At 37.6% G+C, this 21,914-nt stretch overlaps 1 protein-coding gene across 1 annotated transcript in view; it reads left to right on the top strand.

Moving 5' to 3' along the window:
- PTPN13 (protein tyrosine phosphatase non-receptor type 13) overlaps positions 1-21,914 on the top strand; it is a gene marked incomplete at both ends in the record, with an annotated part of 193,749 nt that overhangs the window by 131,916 nt on the left and 39,919 nt on the right. Inside the window, 14 exons of the mRNA XM_080697337.1 lie at positions 781-870; positions 1,149-1,256; positions 1,414-1,545; positions 5,219-5,685; positions 6,614-6,760; positions 8,632-8,725; positions 9,208-9,293; positions 10,402-10,564; positions 12,062-12,276; positions 12,627-12,725; positions 15,511-15,875; positions 16,617-16,800; positions 21,078-21,236; positions 21,730-21,901. Coding sequence (XP_080553463.1) covers positions 781-870; positions 1,149-1,256; positions 1,414-1,545; positions 5,219-5,685; positions 6,614-6,760; positions 8,632-8,725; positions 9,208-9,293; positions 10,402-10,564; positions 12,062-12,276; positions 12,627-12,725; positions 15,511-15,875; positions 16,617-16,800; positions 21,078-21,236; positions 21,730-21,901 — 2,481 coding nt within the window. The remainder of the gene's footprint in view (positions 1-780; positions 871-1,148; positions 1,257-1,413; positions 1,546-5,218; positions 5,686-6,613; positions 6,761-8,631; positions 8,726-9,207; positions 9,294-10,401; positions 10,565-12,061; positions 12,277-12,626; positions 12,726-15,510; positions 15,876-16,616; positions 16,801-21,077; positions 21,237-21,729; positions 21,902-21,914) is intronic.

The raw sequence follows: 21,914 nt of genomic DNA, 5'->3' as shown, positions 1-21,914 counted from the left end.
AACAGTCTACAGACATGGAGTCAGAAAATCCAAGTTGAAGGTTCAGTGCTTGTCCGTGCTAGCTGACTAAACTTGCTCACATCCCCTTGAGGCTAATTCACTCATTTGTAACTGAAATGTACTACTGCAAAAGGAATAGATTATGAGGAATAAATGTTAAGATATTTTATGGTGAAAAATAAAATATAATAGCAGAGTTGAGGGCATGGCTCAGTGAGAGACCACTTGCTTAGCACGCACAAGGCCTTGGGTTTCATACCCAGCATTGCAAACAAACAAACAACAACAATAACAACAACAACAAAATATATATATATATGTATGTATATAATAAAACATTACATGTATACACATATGCTCTTAATAAAATAACCTTAAAACATTTTTTTAGTCAAAAGTCACATCCAGACACAGCACTTATCCTGGTGTACTAGATTCTCAAGATTATCTACTGGCCTGGATCCTCTGGTGGGGCAGTCAGTGTCCCCATTAGTCCCCACACGAGAAACATGCCCCACCCTGGTTCCTTGAAAGTTTGTCAGTCTCCTTCTTTCTGCTCATCAGGAAGTTGATACCTGTCATATAGTGTGTTGTAAATCCTTTTCTCTTTTTCTAGAATAAAACAGGAATCAAACACTATGTAATGGGGACTCTGTATATTTTTTAAGTGACTAATAAGTCTTTTAACAATTTTTGTTAACATTTAAACTGGAACAGTCTGACAATCTTAATGACTGAGCATGGTATGTTTATTTTTCTACCATGACAAACTCCCTATAGATATGCTACACAAAAGATGGAGCATCGTATCTTCACCAGAAAGGGAGATCACCTTGGTGAACCTGAAGAAAGATGCAAAGTATGGCTTAGGTAAGTCACCGTGAGATTCCCGAAGGTCTATAAGAACTCAAAGCAAAAAAGGTCTAGAGCCCAGCACTGGCGTTGACGCAGCAGCTATTTCTGATCAAGATCTTGACCACCTGCCTACCACCCACCACCCCACCTTGCCAAATGACCAGCTGCCAAAGGTCTTCACCTTTGGCCTACATGAGATGTGTCCAATAAGTTTAGCAGATGGTCCTCTTCACATTTGGATCAGATATGGTCTCAGCCTTCACATTTCTTTTTCAAAATTTGCTATTTTATAGGATTTCAAATTATTGGTGGGGAGAAGATGGGAAGACTGGATCTAGGTGTATTTATCAGTTCAATTACACCTGGAGGACCAGCTGACTTGGATGGATCCTTAAAGCCAGGTACTTTACATTTTGGTAATTTCCTGTTTACTTATAATAGTCATGGATTTGCAGAGGGCAAAGATGAAACTAGGGATAGTATTGAAGAAGGGATGACATTGCTAAGATTTGAAATGAATTTTTGTTGTCAAAAATAGCGAATTGTCTATTTTTACAGGAGACCGTTTGATATCTGTGAATAGTGTGAGTCTTGAAGGGGTGAGCCACCATGCTGCGATTGAAATTTTACAAAATGCACCTGAAGATGTGACACTTGTTATCTCCCAGCCAAAAGAAAAAATGTCTAAAGGTAATTTCGTGAATGTCCCTTACATGTATGTTCTGTTTCAGTTTTCACAAGCACTGCACTACATTCAAACAGTAAATTGGATTTAATAAACTGCTTATTTCCTTCCTTTCTGGAAATTTGACATGTGGAGAGGGGGTGGAGAGAAAGAGAGAGAGAGAGAGAGAGAGAGAGAGAGAGAGAGAGAGAGAGAGAGAGAGTGTGTGTGTGTGTGTGTGTGTGTGTGTGTGTGTGTGTGTTACTGGGAATTGAACCCAGGGGCATTCTATTTCCAAGCTACATCCCCAGCCCTAGTTCTCACTAGGTTGAGGAGTTTCACTACTTGCTGAGACTGTCCTCAAACCAGTGATTCTCCTATCTCAGCTTCCCAAATACTGGGATTATATACCTGGCTTGACATATATACTTTTTTTTTTTTTTTTTTTTTTTTTTGGTGGTACTGGCGATGGAAACCAGGGACCCTCTACCTCTGGGCTATACTCCAAGACCTATTTTATATTTTATTTGGAAACAGGGTCTCTTAAGCCACCTGAAGCTGGCTTCAAGCCTGTGTAATCCTCCTGTCTCAGCCTCCCAAGTGCGGGGATTACAAGCATGCACCACCACACCACACCCAGCTACATATATACTTTAAATTGTTTAAATTTTATACATCACTGTAACTTTTTCATTCATCAGTACCAATATTCTTTCTCATTCCCTTTTAGTAATATTTGCACAAAAATAAATTCATCATGCAAAATCAATGTTACTTAGGTAAATTCTGATTTCTTGATATGCTCCATTTCTTCTTAGGTCCAATAAGAAAGAGATTTCTTTATCATTGTAATTAAATGGTTATATAATATTCATTTATGAATCCTGTCTGACACTTGTCTTTTATTAAAAAAAAAAAAAAAAAAAAACCAGCAAGCCAGGCATGGTAGTGTACACTTGTAATCCCAGTTCTTGGGAGGCTGAGACGGGAGGATCCCGGCTCTCAGCCAACCTCAGCTACTTGGTGAGGCCCTCCACAACTTAGTGAAACCCTGTTTCAAAATAAAGAGTAAAATCAGGCTGGGGATATGACTCAGAGGTATAATACCCCTGGGTTCAATCCCCAATAAACCCCCAAAGAAGTACAACATTGGGTTCCATTATTATTTTAGCAAAAGAAGCATATAAATTCAAAATAAATTCATTTCCACTTGGATCCCCTAAAAGGGATTTTCCATTTTAATTTAGTTTGTAATAGATGCTTTACAGAAAATGCATTCATTTGTTCAAATATTTATTGTATGGAATGTACAAGACACAAAACCTCTGCCTTCATGGAAATTATACTTTATCAGAGGAGACAAGTATCAAATATCTGGCTAGACAACTGAATTTTTAATTACAACTGTGTTAGCACAAAGTCAAAAGTGCCAAGAAAGCATATAATGAAGGAATTTAGTGTGGGGATCAAAAAACATTTTTTCTGTTCTCAATACAAATGTAAATTAAAATGATAAAATATAATTATATGAAATTATTTCTTCACAAAGCTGTATTACTTTTATTATGGTATTTTGCTATCACTTGAAATGAGGTAAAACTCAATCCTCCAATGAAAAAAGTTTTAGTTTCTGGCCTAACCTCACAAATAACAGTCTTCCCTCTTCACAGTTAAAGTGGTGCCAGAAATATTAGTCTTTCTCCTTTTTTAGACTAATATCTGAAAAACTGCATGTCCCTAAACAATAGTGAAAATATTTTTCCTCTATTTGTTTGTTATTTATATTTTTAAAAATATATTTTATTGGTACACTGTAGTCAAAATCTCAGTGGAATTCAAGACTTGTGAGGATAAACAAGCACACATCACCAATTAGCCTTTTCCAGTCCCCATCCTGTTCCCTCCCCCTCCCTCGACCCCACGCTTGGTTTAGTGATTGACTTTGATATATCTGTTTAAGAACATCATGTGCTTTAAAGAGTTTCCATCTCTCCCCCTCCCATCCCCTCAGGTCACCTTACTTGCTCCTCTATAGGGCTCCTGTTTTTTGTATTTTGTGTTAAATTTTGAGTCCATGTACTATATTCTTGTTCTATCTGGGGTTTAAAAATAATTTTTATTAAGTTGTGGGAACTATACTTTAGAAATATTAGCTCTGATTATTTTTGTTGTTGCATATAATTGATCTCCAGTTGCTCAATATTCTTTAAATTTTTGTTGCTCATATTGCTACATAAAACTTTTAATTTTTTATAAATTTTCACTTGTAATTCTTTTTCCCATGCCTTCAAAAGCTTTCAGAAGTGGCTTTTGTTTTGTTTTATTTTGTTTTTGGTGTGTGTGTGTGTGTGTTTTACAGGGAACTGAACCCAGAGGCATTCTACCTCCAAGCTACATTCCCAGACCTATGTTTTATTCTTTATTTTGAAACAGGGTCTCACTAAGTAGCTGAGGCTGGCCTCGAAACTGTGATCCTCCTGTCTCAACCTCCCAAGTACTCAGATTACAAGTATGTGCCACCATGCCCAGCTTAGACCAATTTTATTTCTTATTTGGAAATAGAATCTCACCAGGTTGCTGAGACCTCACTAAATTGCTAGGGCTGTCTTTAACTTGTGATCCTTCTATCTCTGCATCCCAAGTACTAACAAGTGCCCGGCTTTGCTAAAGTGGCTTTTGATAAGAACAATATATAATAAATTTAAAGTTGCCTTCCTTGATGATTACTTGTAGTCTAAAGAATGCAGTCCAATAGGACAATATAAAACAAGTTTACAAATAGCTATTGAATTAAAGAAGGACCAAGAGAGCTAGGAATATAGCTCAGTGGTAGAGTACATATTTAGCATGCATGAAGCCATTCGTTTGATCCCCAGCACCACATAAATAATAATAATAATTTTAAAGAAAAAGAATCTTGGAGACTCAATATAAATTATCTTGGGAATCAGGAAGGTCTTCACAGAGGAAATGGATCTGGATCTTAGAAAATGGGAATGGAATGGGGAGTTAAGGCCAAGCAGTCCACATTATATTTTATTTTACTTGCTTTTTATTTCTATGTGGATCATATTGAAAATGGCATATGCTCAGACAGTGCTTGGTGCCCTCCTTCCTTGCTTCCCCTTCCCCCCCTCTCAACAGTGAGTGTCCAGGTTAACCATGCTACGTTCATACTTTTACACATATTTGAATGTAGCTCCTCCATTAATCAACCTCAGCCTTCGTCCTCGCCTACCCTTCCATTCTAGCCTTGCTGAGGTCCCTCTGGTATCCCCAGTACTCCCCAGTTTGTGCATATTAGAGAAAACAGTTGTCCCTTCTCTTTCAGTGCTTTGCTGAAAGAGAACATTAAAATAATGTTCTCCAGGTCTTTCCATCTTCTTGCAAATGACGTAATTTTGTTCTTTATTGCTGAGTAGAATTCCATTGTGTGTATTTCCCATAATGTTGCAATCTGTCCATCTGTTAATGGAGACCTAGATTGATTCCATAGTTTGGCTATTATGAATTGTGCTCAAGCAGTGCACATTTTAATAGAGACTATTGCAAGGAGGAAGCAAAGGAAACCAAGAGATTCTATTTGCTGAGACCCTTCAGCAGTTCCGGGGCCTGCGTCATCTTCAGGGAACCTTGATATGTGTAAGCACATGTGTGCCTGTCTCTGACTTGTTCTTGTACTTGGGTCTTGACTTTTAGTGCCTTCTACTCCTGTGCATTTTGCCAATGGATTGAAAAACTACATGAAGAAACCTTCCTACATGCAAGACAGAGCTCTAGATTCTTCTTCAGAGGATCACCACTGGCCTCCAGGCACCCTGAGGCGCATCACTGAAACTTCCTGTGGGCTGTCTGGGGGCCTGCGGGAAGGCAGCCTTAGTTCTCAGGATTCCAGGACTGAGAGTGCAAGCTTGTCCCAGAGCCAGGTCAATGGCTTTTTTGCCAGCCATTTGGGTGACCGAGCCTGGCAGGAATCGCAGCACACGAGCCCTGCCCCATCTGTAATATCTAAAACCACCGAGAAAAAGAGGACTTCCTCTGAGAGTAACCGCAGCAGAGCTAAGAGGTCAGTCACTGCTGATGCAACAGACCACTCTGACCGTGGAGATTCCGACATGGACGAAGCCACTTACTCCAACAGCCAGGATCATCAAACACCAAAAAAGGCACATTTTAATTTTAATTTTTTTAACAAAAACAACAGCAAATATATTTCAGCATATTAGTTATCTATTAAAAACTGCTTATGTTATTCTGGAATGGAAGAATAGCTTACATCTTTTGCTACTAACTGCTACTGCATTTGATGCTAACTTCCAGAGAAATTAGAAGCTTTTAATACTAACAAGAAAGCTATACTCAGATTACAACTGATTTATTACAAGTTATCTTTTGCATAGTTAATAACATTCCTATTAAAAAGAAAACTTTAATATCTGAAAAATTGTTCCTGAATAGTTTATAGAATGGGCAGCAGAATTTATTGCTTACAACCTAAGTTCTTCAGAGTTCTAAATGGATGATAATAATGAAAATAGCTCATTCCTAGAAATAATAGAAATTAAGCTTATATTTGCAGCAGTTTTATTTTAGAGAAAAGTCTTCTCCTTTTCACTCAAAAATTAACACTTCTCACAAGAGGGTTATACCCTTAGAAGTATGGCTTAACTATTGTTCTAATGTTTATATTGAATTTGCAAACATAAGCAAACAAAAAGTCCACTCATTTTAGAGGCATAAGTTAAATCAACAGTTTGGTGCATATTGCTTTTTAAGGAAAATGGAAATATTTTATAAACTTGGGAATAAAAAAGATATTGGACAAAGATGGCATAGAAGCTAAGCACTGACTAACTCTTTGTCCTGAAGCAAGCACTTCAATCTCTAGGCATCAATTTTTTCAACTATAAAATATAAATACATCGGAATAGATGATATCTTAAGTATATTTCAACCCTTATGGTTTTAAATACTCTCTACTCTATCCCTTAATATCTTGCTTTTGAATTTTTTTCAAAACTTTTGCTCCTGGTGACAATTCATTTTGACTCTAACAAGAAATACTTTTTTGTTTGTTTGTTTTTCTTTGTTAAGGAATCTTCCTCCTCAGTGAATACATCCAACAAAATGAATGTTAAAACTTTTTCTTCATCACCTCCTCAACCTGGAGATATCTTTGAGGTTGAACTGGCTAAAAATGATAACAGCTTGGGGATAAGTGTCACGGTACTGTTTGACAAGGTTTTCAAATGTTTTCTCTTCTTCATTTCCAACAGCCTAGTGTATGCCAGCTTATTAGTTGAGTTGTTTTGCTTCAAATAGGACATTTGTCAAATATTTCCAAAATTTAAAAATTAAAGATGAAAACTTGTATTAAAACTTTTAAAATTGCATTACCCATTTTTCTTGTACTTTAAAAAAGTAGACCTGTTATCTTTCCCAAAAAAAATTTCAAACCTGCTTACTGAATGACATGTAAAATATAAAATTAATGTGTGTGCTTTGTCTTCACTTGACAGTTTCTACAGAAGTATAAAATAATAATATCTTTAACTTGTATCATGAATAGTTAAGGTTATGGATAGTTATATGTCCTCTCCAAAATTTAATACCTTGTAAACATATTTAGTAACTTAAAATTAAAGACTCAAAAATATATGTATGTATATATACATATACATGTATGTGTATGCGCACGTCCGCCCATGTGTATCTTAGTGGAGCACAGTAGCACACACCTGTAATCCTAATACTTGGGAGGCTAAGAAAAGAGGATCTCAGGTTCAAGACCAGTTTCAGCAACTTAGTGAGACCCTGTTACAGAAAAAAATTTAAAGGGCTGGAGGTGTAGTTCAAATGTAGAACGTCCCTATGTTCCAGCCCAAGTACCCCCCCCCCCAAAAAAAAGTATCCTAAAAGTATCTTAAATGCAAGCATAGACTACTTGATATATTTATCATTTAGTATTGATTATAAAAAGCCACTTAGAAATGTCATAGAAAAACACTATAAATACATTGAGAGCAAAAAGAAAAATTAATTTTCTAGCTTATTTTTAAAATATAGTAAGACATGGTGGCACATACTTGTAATCCTAGTACTTGGGAGGCTGAGATAGGAGGACCACAGATTTTTGGCCAGCCTCAATAATTTGTGAGGCCCTCTCCAATTTAAGGAGACCTTGTCTCAAAATAAAGAATAAAATAGGACTGGAAGTGTATCCCTTAAGTAAAATGCCTCTGGGTTCCATCCCCAGTACTACAGACAGACAGACAGACAGACAGACAGACAGACAGACAGACAGGCAGGCAGGCAGGCAGGCAGGCAGGCAGACGGAACTCATTATTAGACCTCATCTTTACAATTAAAAAAAATCTTTTTTAGCCGCGAGTGGCGGAAGGAAGGAAGGAAGGAAGGAAAGAAGGAAGGAAGACTCATTATTAGACCTCATCTTTACAATTAAAAAAAATCCTTTTTAGCCGCGAGTGGCGGCACATGCTAGTAATCCCCAGGCTTGAGAGGCAGGGACAGGAGGATCGCACAGGTTCGAAGCCAGACTTGCTGGCTTAAGAGACCCTGTTTCCAATTTTAAAAAAAAGTATAAAATAGGTCTGGGAGTGTAGCCCGGAAGTAGAAGGATTTCCAGGAACCCCAGTACCACACACACACAAATCCTTTTTAAATAAAATAACGTTTTTTGTCTTGACTCATGGGATTTGCTTTCAGATTTGCAAATATAATCTGAAATATATTTCATACACTATTTTTCTGATAATCACATTCTCACACTAATTTTGCATAGATGGATTTTTGCTTTGTGCTTGCTCTTCATGCATGATGTAGACTTCCAAAGGGAGAGAAGTTCCTCACATACGCAAGATCTAGCATATTGTAACTTTTTTAACTGAATGAAGAGTTTTGCTAAAAAGATACTGCTTTGATTTGTGATTTGTGTGAAACTTATCTAACAATAGTATTGGTTATTGAAATTCTTGCACATGCTGATATAATGCTACCACTTCGATGAACTGAATCCTTTCTAGGACTCAGATTTAAAAGAGAATGCAAAATTTTTTATACTATCAAATGTTATTTTGTCTCTTTCTGTTTAGGGAGGTGTGAATACCAGCGTCAGACATGGTGGCATTTATGTGAAAGCAGTGATTCCCAAGGGAGCAGCAGAGTCTGATGGTAGAATTCACAAAGGTATGATGTTTGTATGTGTGTGGGAACTGGATTTATGCATATCACCACAAATAGATAAGAAATTACAAGGCCAGTTGAGATCTGCATGCATAATATTTGAAATAAGAACACACTCAATTATAAAACTGCATTAGGAAATTCCTCAATGCCACTCCAAATACTCTTCTCCCAGCTTATTCCTTAATATCAAAATATATCTAAACAAAGTTTTTGTGTATGTTTTGTGTCTGCTAATAAACAGATTTGTGAAAATACTAAGTACACCCTTGCCTCAATCTCTCTACATCAATAGTTGAAACAAAATTACCCTAGAATTGAGCAAAAGATTAAACAAATTTATTAAAGGAAATATGCAGCACAGTTTTGCCTGCAATTTGCCTGAATCTCTCTTCAAAGCACTATGAAATAAAACTACCAGGTGGTAAAGAGTTGTAGAACCTTTAAGATTTTTTTTTTTTTTTCTTCAAAATAACGGCCTGTAGGTGATCGTGTGCTCGCTGTCAATGGAGTAAGTCTGGAAGGAGCTACCCATAAGCAAGCTGTGGAAACGCTGAGAAATACAGGCCAGGTAATAGGTCTTTATACACCTCTTAAGATCCCTTAGTAAAGCATAATATATGGGAGTAATATCAGTCTTATTGAAGCCTCAAAATTTGATAGTTAATTTGTATAACCATTCAAAGTTGGGTTTTTGTTTTTTGATCAAAGCTAAGAAGCAAGTATTATTATAAGAATTTTTTACTGAGGAAGCTAGCTTTCTGTGTCACATTTAGCCCTAATATTACCAAAGAGGTCTGACGGGGAGGGATGAAGCTTTTTTTTTTGGGGGGGGGGGGGCGTTGAACCCAGGGGCATTCTACCTTTGAGCTACACTCCCAGCCCTATATTTTTTATTCTTTGTTTTGAAGCAGTCTCAGAAGTAGCTGAGGTTGGCCACAAACCTGCGATCCTTCTGTCTCAGCCTCCCAGCTACTGGGATTACAAGCCTGCGCCACCACCCCCAGCTTGAGACTCCATTTTTAAAATGTTCCATAAACATTTACTAATTTCTAGTGATTTTTCACTTTTAATCATTCTTCAACCCAAAACCAAATTCATTTTGTATATATTTTGGGTCAGGGAATTTACCAAATTAATTATAATGGTTCTTATAGTAATTTTTCTCTAATATCCAAATTTTCTATAGTGTGTTTATGGTATTATAGATTTTTAACATGTTTTATAATAGATGTATTTAAAGACTTATCTTTGTATACAGAAAGTAATAAAAACTTAGTTTTGAAGCTTTCAATCCATTTGTCCCTCTTATTTTTGTTTCCTGTCCTATATTTTAGTATACAAAGTAGGTTTGTTTTTTGGGGGGTTTTTTGGTGGTACTGGGAATTGAACCCAGGGGCATTTTACCTTCAAGCTACACCCCTGGCCCTATTTTTCATTCTTTATTTTGAAACAGGGCCTCACTAAGTTGCCAAGGACCTCATTAAGTACCTGTGGCTGACTGCACACCTGTGATCCTCCTATTTGCCAACTACTGGTATTACAAGCATGCACCACCACACCTGGCTTCAAAGTAGTTACTTTAAATGATATTTTATCCCAAGTATAAAAGCCATGAAAGCTTATCTACTTCCTTTATCATTCTTCTTAATTAATGAAGTTCTGTTCCATTTGCCTAGGTGGTTCATCTATTGTTAGAAAAGGGTCAGTCACCAGCATCCAAAGAACATGTCCCTGTGACCCCACAGTGCACCCTTTCACACCAGGATTCCCAAGGGCCAGTGCCAGAGAAGATGGTGAAGAAAACAACGCATATCAAAGACTACAGCTTTGTCACTGAAGGTAAGGCCTTGGGAGACCCTGATGTCACTGTGAAATTGTTCCTCGCTTACTCAAAATATGGTTTTTACATGTTGGATTACAATTCATTTCCTAATCTCTTTAGAATGTCAAGTATAACAATAATCTCATGGAGCACCACACTGAATAATAAAAATAAATAAATAACAAACATTTGGTGTTCATCAGGCCTGAAAACTTTGGATAATGAAATCATACCTGATTATGGTCATTTACTCATGCCTGAAATAGCTGTAAAATTCAAAGTAGAATTTGGTAAGGGAAAAAATAAATAAATAATTATGAGAATGGCTTCAAATTCATGTTAATCTTTCACTCTTAGATTTTCTATGTTTCTGTTTAATTTTTATGGACTTGTGAAGGGAACCTTAGGCAAAAATCCACCTACTAGTTCCTCAGTACTGGTCATTCTTGCAAAATTTGCCTGCCCACCACAATCCTCCTGTCTTAGCCTCCCAAATGTTGGGATTACAAGCAGGTGCCACCACACCCAGCTTTCATCCTTTTTTTATTTAAATTTTTTTTCTTTTCTGGTTTTTGGCTTCTTCATTTGTTTCACTGGTGATAATTTTATTGGAATGCTGTTGCCAATTTCTCTGGGTTAAAGTAGAACTCATTAACCGGGCGTGGTGGCGCACACTTGTAATCCCCGCGCTTGGGAGGCGGAGACAGGAGGATCGCGCAGGTTCGAAGCCAGCCGTGCTGGCGTAAGAGACCCTGTTTCAAAAAATATAAAATAGGTCTGGGAGTGTAGCCCGGAGGTAGAAGGGCTTCCAGGAACCCCAGTACCACCAAAAAAAAAAAAAAAAAAAAGTAGAACTCATTAAATTATTACAATGTCAACTTCTTTTCCCATATTCCTGGCTAACATTTATTTTTCTCTTTTACCATCTTTTTCCATTACATACCTAAATTTCTCTTACATGTCATCTTCTCTGGATTTACTCCCACCTTTTTGTTCTTCTTTTACTGTTTTTTAAAATACTTGAGATTGAGGCATAAATTTATTTTTAGAATTTGTTTAAAAACTTGTTTCTGCAGCTGGGTGTGGTGGCTCATGCTTGTGTTCTTAGTATTTGGGAGGCTGAGACAGGAGGATTGCAGATTCAGGACCAGCTGCAGTTACTTATGAGACCCTCTACAACATAGTGAGACTATGTTTCAAAATAAAGAATAAAAATAGGGCTGGGGGTATAGCTTGGAGAATGCCCCTGGGTTCAATCCCCAATACCACACACACACATAAAAAAAACTTGTTTCTTTGTTTCTGTTCAAACAGCTAGTTCTTATAGTTATATTTTCTTAAAGATAGTATGAAAGAGGATTTTTAGTACACTATCAGGTTGCAGCAAATGCTTAAAGAGCTATAAATATCATGGGAAAATAGACTTTTTAAAATGTGTCTAAGTATAATCTGTTTCTCTGCTCATATATATACACAGCTTAAGAAAATTCAAATGTTTTGTCTTTTTTCTCCAGAAAATACGTTTGAGGTAAAACTGTTTAAAAATAGCTCAGGCCTTGGATTTAGTTTTTCTCGAGAAGACAATCTTATACCCGAGCAAATGAATGCCAGCATAGTACGGGTTAAAAAGCTTTTCCCTGGACAGCCAGCAGCAGAGAGCAGACAAATCGATGTGGGTGATGTCATCCTGAAAGTGAATGGAGCCTCTCTGAAGGGACTGTCCCAGCAGGTGAGCCCCGGCAGGTGGAGTGTAGCATTCAGGGGGTTGATTTTATTTCATTGTATATTTGGTACTGGGATTTAACCCAGTGACATTCTCCCTTTAAGCTACAACCATGAACCTTTTTAAAAATTATTTTTTTTATTTTGAAACAGGGCCTTGCTAAGTTTCTGAGGTTCTCACTAAGTTGGTGAGGCTGGCCTCCAACCCAAGAGCCCCCTGTCTCAGCCTTATTAGTGTTGGGATTACAGGTGCATTCCTTCACAATGGGTTGAGTATAGCATTTTTAATGATGAGACAAATGGATTAGCCTTTCAGGGTGGTTTATAATGATGATTTTACTCTCTTCATTTCCCCAGGAAGTCATATCTGCTCTCAGGGGAACAGCTCCAGAGGTGTCCTTGCTTCTCTGTAGACCTCCACCTGGTGTGCTACCGGAAATTGATCCTGCACTTTTGGTACGCCCTATGAAATGTAATTTATATTTTTGAAGAATATCAGTTTAGTGTTTTGCAAATTGAGCTGTAGCTGTATCATCATGGATTGATCTACTGAGTTACATGCCTGTGACTTCTTCAGCTAGGAATTATTGTCTTGTATGTGTCACTCGGCCCCTTTAAGTGTATATCATGTTTGTAATATAATCAATCCACATGCCAGGCATAGTGGTGCACACTCGTAATTGTAGTACTTGGGAGGGTGAGACGGGAGAATCACAGGTTTGAGGACAGCCTCAACAAATCGTGAGCCTTGCATCAACCTAGTGAGATTCCTTTTCCAAATAAAAATAAAATAGTGCTGGGGGTATAGCTCAGAGGTAGAATGCCCCTGGGCTCAATCACCAGTTCCACACAAACACACACGCTCACAGACACACACACACATGTGCGTGCCTCAGCTACTTAGTGAGGCCCTCCGCAACTTAGTGAGATCCTATTTCAAAATAAAGAATAAGCCAGGCATGGTGGCGCAAGCTTGTAATCCCAGCATTCGGGAGGCTCAAACTGGAGGATCATGGTTCACGCACAGCCTCAGCTACTTAGTGAGGCACTCTACAACTCAGTGAGACCCGGTTTCAAAATAAAGAATAAAAAATAGGGCAGGGGGTGTAGCTCGGAGGTCAAATACCCCTGGGTTCCATCCCCAGAACTGCAAAAATATATAAAATAAAATAAAATAATTCCATAGCCAGTCAACGTTAACTCTTGGATCTGGGTGCCAGGAGCCTCTTGGCAAGCTTGAGCTCTAATACAGGGAGAGAGAAAGTGTTAGGAAACATTAGCAGGAATACTTTTTTTTTTTTTTTTTTTTTTTTTTGGTGGTGGTACTGGGGTTCCTGGAAACCCTTCTACCTCCGGGCTACACTCCCAAACCTATTTTTTATAGTTTTTTTATTTGGAAACAGGGTCTCTTAAGCCAGTGAGGCTGGCTTCGAACCAGCGCGATCCTCCTGTCTCCACCTCCCAAGCGCGGGCATTACAAGTGTGTGCCACCACGCCCGGTTTAGAAATGCCATTTTAAGAGATGACATTGGTAACGCACGCTTGTAATCCCCACGCTTGGGAGGCGGAGACAGGAGGATCACGCAGGTTCAAAGCCAGACACTCTGGTGTAAGAGACCCTGTTTCCAAAAATTTAAAAAAAGTATAAAATAGGTCTGGGAGTGTAGCCTGAAGGTAGAAGGGCTTCCAGGAACCCCAGTACCACCCCCTAAAAAAGAGATGACATTGATTTAGGGAACCAGATAAGATAAACTGAATCTTGATCAATACATCAACTGATAAAATCTTTCAGGAAAGCAATTTGGAAATATTTAGCAAGGCCATTAAGGACATCCTGTTTGGAAGTATAAAAAATTACAAAGAAAGAGAAACCCAAGTAAAAATATAAGAAGTTCTCCAAAGTATATTTAAAAGAGAAAAGGAGTTCTCCTAGATTTCTGTTAATAGTGACAAACTAAAAACAACTCTATATCAAAAAGAGAGAGCTAAAATAAATTAAAACCATCTGTAGGTCTGTTATCCAATTAAAATTGTTTTCAAAGCATATTTAAGAACTTTGGAAAATACTTATGATAGAAACCAAAATTTTGAAAGTAGGTTAACGAAGTATAATACATAACTCTTGTTCTAATTTAAATATTTATGTGATATTGGCAGTTCTTATTTTATAATATTTAAGAGTTTTTATTTAGTTCGTTAAAAATAGCTTGTAGTTTAAAAGTAGAATGCCCCTGGGTTCAATCTCCAGTATCACACACACACACACACACACACACACACACACACACACACACAATAGTTAACCCAAAGCCATTTAGAAATGTCTTAGTCAATGTCTTCTATATTTCAAAACAGATAAAAGACAGGATTTTAAATATTCCCACCACAAAGAAATAATAAATATTGGATAAACATTTATTTTATAAATAAAACATATTTGATAGATATGTTAATTCGCCTAATTTAGTCATTCCACAATGCATCACAACATAATACTGAACTCCATAAGCATTTTTTGTATGTGTGTGGGTTTGGGGACAGAATTTGGGGATTTGATTTCTGAGCTACACCCCCTACCCTATTTTTTATTCTTTATTTTTAAACAGGGTCTCACTAAGTTTCTGGGGCCTCACTAAACAGCTGAGGCTGTCCACGAACCGCAATCCTCCAGTCTTAGCCTCCCGAATGCTGGGATTACAAAAGTGCGCCACCATGCCCAGCCCATAAGCATTTTTTAAATAGCCATTACATGTCAATTAAAAATAAAAGTTAAAAAATGTGTCTCACTTCTTAGAAGCAAAGAATTTGATTTAAAAGTTGTCACATTCACATAATAAAGGTAAGTAAGGTCAACATAAACTACAATTACTTATATATTAGGACAGGATCAAATATCACATATTCTGAAAATGGAAACTCTGTGGGGAGAGTTCTAGGGATTGAACCCAGGTGCGTTCTACCTCTGAGCTACATCCCCAGGGTCTGGCTAAATTGCTAAGGCTGGTCTTGAACCTGTGATCCTTGTGTGTCAGCCTCTCAAGTACTCTAATTACAGGCATGCATCACCATGCCCAGCTGTGATTTTTTTGTCTTTAATGATCATAAATTACTTTTACTATCAGAAAATTAATCAAATACTTTAGTAGCAAATTCTGCTTTTCAATGGGTTCATTTTCTATTGAGCATTTCTGAAGTGATTATAAGTTGTCACCATACAATGTCTTTAAATGTTTTTATTCAGACCCCACTCCACTCTCCAGCACAAGCACTCCCCAACAGCAGTAAAGACACCTCCCAGCCATCATGCGCAGAGCAAGGTGCCAGTTTGGATGAAAATGAAATATCTGACAAAAACAAGAACCAGTACAAGTCTTCATCCAGGAAGGACAGTTACAGTGACAGCAGTGGGAGTGGAGAAGATGACTTAGTAAATGCTATGGCAAAGATGCCAAACATGAATTGGAATTCAGCTTTGCATCAGACACTTAACAACATGGTTTCACAGGCACAGAGCCAACATGATGCACCAAAGTGCCAAGAAGATACCATCTGTACCATGTTTTACTATCCCCAGAAAACATCCAGTAAAGCTGAATTCGAAGACAGGTAAGGCAGTGTTAAGTGCAGCACTCCAAGCAAATGGTTATTGTCAACTGTAGTAGAGACAGCGTATGTTTCTCTAAGAAAGAAACGAGTCTAGCCAGGCATGGCTCCACATGCCTGTAATCCCAGTACTTGAAAGGTTGAGACTGGAGAATCTCAGGTTTGAGGACAAGCTCAGCAAATAGTGAGACTTTCATCAACTAATGAGATTGTTTCAAAATAAAAAGCTAGAGCCAGGAGTGGTGGCACATGCTTGTAATCCCAGCATTTGAGAGGCTGAAACAGGAGGATCGGGGTTTGTGGATAATATCTCAGCTACTAAGTGAAGCCCTCTGCAACTCAGTGAAACCTTGTTTCAGAATGGAGAATTTAAAAATTGGGCTGGGGGTGTAGCTTGGCAGTAGAATGTCCCTGGGTTCCATCCCCAGTATCGCAAAAAAAAAAAAAAAAAAAAAAATTTAAATAAAAATAAAAAGCTAATAAATAGGAATAGGAGTGTAGCTTGGAGGTAAAATGCCCCATGGGATCAATCCCCAGTATCACAAAAAAATGGTGGGGGAGTTTAACCTGGACATAAAATATAAATTTAGCATATAATAGACATTAAATAAATTCAGTGTGGCATCAGAAAAGGTAGTTAGGATCTGAATCAAAATCAGTCAGGAATATTTCTTAATGATATTCTGTTGTGGAACAAACTTACTAAATGGATACCAAAATGTATTTGTTTCTTTGTCTCTATAGCAACCCTCCTTCCCCTCTACCACTGGATTCAACTCCTGGACAGAGTTGTCAACCCCAATCAGAATATGCTTCCTCTAATTCAATGGGTAAATATCATACACATCTCTCTTCTGAACCAGCCAGACAAGAAAACTTGACAGCTTTGAAAAATGATTTGGAAAACCACCTTGATGAATTTGAACTGGTGAGTTGTTTCCTCCATATTAGGAAAAAAAATCCATATTTTTTCTTTTGTTTTTTGTTTTGATTTGGTTTTGGTAGTGCTGGGGATCAAACCCAGGGCCTGGTACATGCTAGGCAAGTACTCTACCACTGAGCTATATCCCCAGCCCTCCATATTTTTTCAATGAAGATACCCATACACACAAATTTCCCTTTAGCTGGGGAAAAAGATATCATTTAGAGCAGCTTCATATCTGTGTCTAATAAATGGATAGCACATCTGATATGTCTTTCTGCTGAGAAATTAGAGAAAAGAACAAAAATATCCATGACAAATCCTGCCTCTACCACTGACTTGCTGACATTTGTCAGAGACCTGTGGACAATTCACTTAATTCTTGGTTCTTATAAAAGCTTTGGCTCTGCAATGGGGCTAGTTGCCTCCTGGATTGTGGTAAACATTGAATGAAATATCATATGTAAAATACATTGCTTAGACACTTCTAGTCAATAAGTATTATTTTTGTTTCTCAATTCTAGTGGGTTACTTATTTAACTTTTAAAGTTAGAATATAATTTTTCCTCTTGCACAATTTCTTTTTTTTTTTTATTGGTGCACTGTATTCATACATCATAGTGGGATACAAACTTTTGTAGACATACATGCACACATTGCCCAGCCAGCCCCCACCCGATCCCCACCCCATTCTCTCCCCATCCCTCCCTCCCATGCTTGGCTTAGTGGTTGACATCTAATATTATAGCAATTTATCCAAAATTAACAATGATAATCTCACATAACAGTTTCATTTGTCTGATACCAAGCTTTTGATGACTTAAAGATAACATTCAATATTTCTTTTTACTTTCTTTCTTACCAGAGAATTTTTTTTTCTATTTTTTTAGGTGAAACTATCATATATTTATATATTTATTTTTCAGAAAAAAACTCTATCCTAATATGGAATATGGACTCTAGATACCCAAAACGATCTTGAAAAAGAACAAAGCTAGAAGATATATATTTTCTGATTTCAAACCATATAAAGCTACAATAATTGAAACAGTGTAGTACTATTCTAAAGGCAGATATATAAATCATTGGAGTTAAATAAAAGCCTAGAGATAAATTCTTCCATATATGTCAAGTTATTTTTGACAAGGTTTCCACGAACATTTGGTGGTAGAAATAATAATATTTTAACTAAATATTGTTGAAACATAATAATTACATGGAAAAGAATAAAGTTGGACCCTTACCTAATCCCATATACAGATATTAACTCAAAATAGATAAAAGACCTAAATATAAATCTTAAGACTATAAACTTTTAGGAGAAAATCTGGGTCATAAAACCTCACAACACTGAAATTGGCAGTGATTTCTTGGATATGATTTCAATGGCACAGGCAACAGAAGAGTATACAAACTCCCTAAAAAAATTTAAAAAAAAAATATTGTATATCCAAAGACAATGTAAACAGAGTTAACAGATACTAATAGAATGGGATAAAATATTTCCAAATGCTATATCTGAAGGTATATTAATATTCCAACTAGAAATCCTAAAAATTAACAACAATAAAAGCAAACAATACAATTTAGAGATAGGTAAAAGACTAACATAAGTAATGAATCTCCACAGATAACCAATCTTAGTTGACTGTTGGATGGAAAATCTTGTTTCTCTGGTTCTGGTGTGTGTTACCTATTTCTTCTTTGTAGTTAATCTCTTTGAGTATCTTCTCTAGTGCTGGTTTTGAAGACAAAAATTGCTTCAGTTTCTGTTTGTCATGGAAGCTTCTTATTTCTCCATCTAATTTGATAGAAAGTTTTGCTGGGTAGGAAATTTTTGGCTGGAAGTTGTTTTCTTTCAGAGTTTGGAATATGTTACTCCAAGCCCTTCTGGCTCTCATGACTTGGTTTGGGAAGTCTGGAGTGATTCTAATTGGCTTGCCTCTGAATGTCACTTGGCCCTTTGTTTTTGTTGCCTTTAAGATTCTCTGCTTGGCTTCCACATTGGTCATTTTGACAATTATGTGGCGTGGGGATCCTCTTCTCAGATCCTGTCTAAAGGGAGTTCTATACGTTTCCTGGACCTGTGTATCAACCTCTTGCTCTATGTTTGGAAAATTTTCTGCTATTACTTCCTTGAAGAGATTGTTGATCCCTTTGGTTTCACTTTCTTTTCCCTCCTCTATTCCAATTATTCTTAGGTTAGCTCTCTTAAAATGGGCCCATATTTCTTCAGTATCAGATTCCTGCTGTCGGATATTTTTTCCTAGATTAGAAAGGATGCGTTCATTTTTGGAATGATCATCTTCTAAGAGCGAGATTCTGTTCTCCATGTGGTCTAATCGGTTGTTTGTGCTTTGAATTGAGGCCTTTACTTCATTAATTGCATCCTTTATCTCTTTTTGGCTCTCTCTGAGTTCTTTTCGAAGCACCTCTATTATTTCTACAGTTATTTTCCTGATTTGATCTTCTAGAAATCTCTGATTTTGTTTTATCGGTTTCTGATGTGGGGTTGTGGGCATTCATTGCTCCAGTATTATTCCTCTTTCCCATGATTTCGGAAGTTTGTGCCTTCTCAGGGTTCTTCCCTTGGGTCACTATGACTTCACTTAAGGTGTTCTAGATCTCGAGTCAGTAGTATCTCAGACCCTACTATTCCTTTACTGGGTTGTATCACAGAGTCTCCGACCCAGGGAGTCGATAGAGGCAGCTTTAGACTGTGGGGGGTGCCAGGTTGCACGTTCTCCTATGGTGTGATATCTCTGCCACCGCCACTCCCCCACTGGGTCAAGTCCCAGGGAGTACAGTACTGGGATTTCTCCTCTGGGGCCCGCAATTTGACTCACTGTTATTGAGTACGCAGATGTAGCTGTACTGGACTCGTTGAATTCTCTGCTGCTGCCGCCGGTGGCAATATGGCGCCACTGCCACGCCCTCGGCCGTGAGGCTAGCGTATTTCTTCTTGGTTTTGACTTCCACTCTGAATCCCTGCAGCGTGTGCTGAGCTCAGCCACTGGGAGCTTTAGATTTTACCTGCGGTGAGAAATCCCGCCTGGCTGTTCCGCAGAGGCTCACCTCGGCTTGCTGTAGCCGTCTGGTGAATTTGCCGCTGCCGCCGGCAATATGGCGCTGCTGCCGCGTCCTCGGGCGTGAGGCCGGTTATCTCCTCTATGGCTCTGAGCTCTGTTCTCAGTCTGCTTTCTCTTTGGAGCCTGGTGATTTTTTTGTTTCTCTTGTGATGGTGTTTTCTGGCTATGAAAGGCGCTGATTTTGTGGTAATGGAGATTGGTTGTTAGTGGGGCTCTTAAGCCCTGCTTTTCTCGGTCGCCATCTTCCCGCAGAAACCCTGTTTTCTGCACAAATTCTTTGTGCACCAAATTGCAGTCTTTTATATTATATTAGTATGCTTGGAACTGCTAATCTACAAATCAAACTTGGAAACCAAATATCCAAGTATAATATTCTTCACCCTCATTGAAAGCTAGCCTATTAGAATACAGTTACCTAAGTACTAAATGCTTATTGTAAAAAATTGTAAGACAAGTAAAAAGAAGATTAAAACCACCTATAATTTCACCACCCTCAAACTATAAACATTTTGGAATTGATCTTCCCAGATGTTTTGTTTGTCGTGTGTGTGTGTGTGTGTGTGTGTGTGTGTGTGTGTAACATCTATATCTTTAGTTTTAGTCTTAGCAATAAAGTAAAAATAATTTTTGAATCATTTTCATAGAACTTTGTCATTATCCACATAAGAAACCCCTGAAAAAAATAAAAGAAACCCCTGTATCTCAATTGTAATCTTTTAAATTTTAAGTGAAATTGTGATATATAGTTATCCAAAGACTTCATATTCTTACCACACACATACACACACACACACACTTTATTCTGTAGCTTGGACATCTATCTTGGTTATTTAGAAACAGAGAATTTTTCTGAAACTTTCCTCCAAAAATGTATTCTTTGATATCAAAATATAGCCACTATTATTTGTCTATCCTGAAAATGCAATAATGGAAACAGGAGAACATCCTACCTCTTGTATCTCATCTATGTGATAAGCACAAAAATGTTTTACTTAGACACAACTTTTACATGCTTGAGGGAAGGGGGCATTCTATTAAGAGTTCGAAAGATTTGGCTTCTTCACTTGATCAAGTTAAATAAACGTTCAAGATTGTTTTCCCCCTCTGTTAATCAAGAGAAGTAATAGTCATCTTTCTGTTTGTCTATAGGGCAAAATAGACAACTTTAAAGGAACCATTGTTTTCTTTCTCTAGGAAGTAGAACTCCTCATTACCTTAATTAAATCAGAAAAAGGAAGCTTGGGTTTTACAGTAACCAAAGGCAATCAGAGTATTGGTTGTTATGTGCATGACGTCATACAGGATCCAGCCAAAAGCGATGGGAGGCTGAAGCCTGGAGACCGGCTCATAAAGGTGAGAAACTTAAGTTGGGTGTGGTGGCCCATACCTGTAATCCTAGTATTTGGGAGGCTGTGACAGGAGGATCGCAGGTTTGAAACTAGTCTCACCAACTTATTGAGACACTTAGCAACTTAGGGAGAAACTGTTTCCAAATAAAAAATAAAATAGGGCTGAGGATGTAGCTCAGAAATAGAATGCCTCTGGGTTCAGTCCCAGAGATAGAAAGTTTCTTAAATTACTAAGAGGATACATTTCCTATATTAGCAAAGCAATACTGCATTTGTTAGGGATTTTACATTATTATATCATTTATAATGACTTGACTGTTGTGCTTGTAATTTCTACCATAAAGGAGATTCTAATAAATTAGGTACCATTCTATTACACATTTCTTACTAGCTAGTATGTATTCTAGGAAAAGTTAGGGAAACTATTGTGTGTTCTTGACAACTTAGCTTCCTCACTCTAACAATTGTAGCTAACTTGCCCTTTCTCATTTTTAAAGGTTAATGATACAGATGTTACCAATATGACTCACACTGATGCGGTAAATATGCTCCGAGCTGCACCCAAGACGGTCAGATTAGTTCTCGGACGACTTCTGGAATTACCCAGGATGCCTGTGCTGCCTCATTTGCTGCCTGACATTACATTCACATGCCACAAAGAGGAATTGGGTAATGAAAAGTC

This window comes from Muscardinus avellanarius (genome assembly GCF_963383645.1).
Source record: "Muscardinus avellanarius genome assembly, chromosome: 6".
NCBI lineage: Eukaryota > Metazoa > Chordata > Mammalia > Rodentia > Gliridae > Muscardinus > Muscardinus avellanarius.
This window is presented reverse-complemented; position numbering and strand designations above follow the sequence as displayed.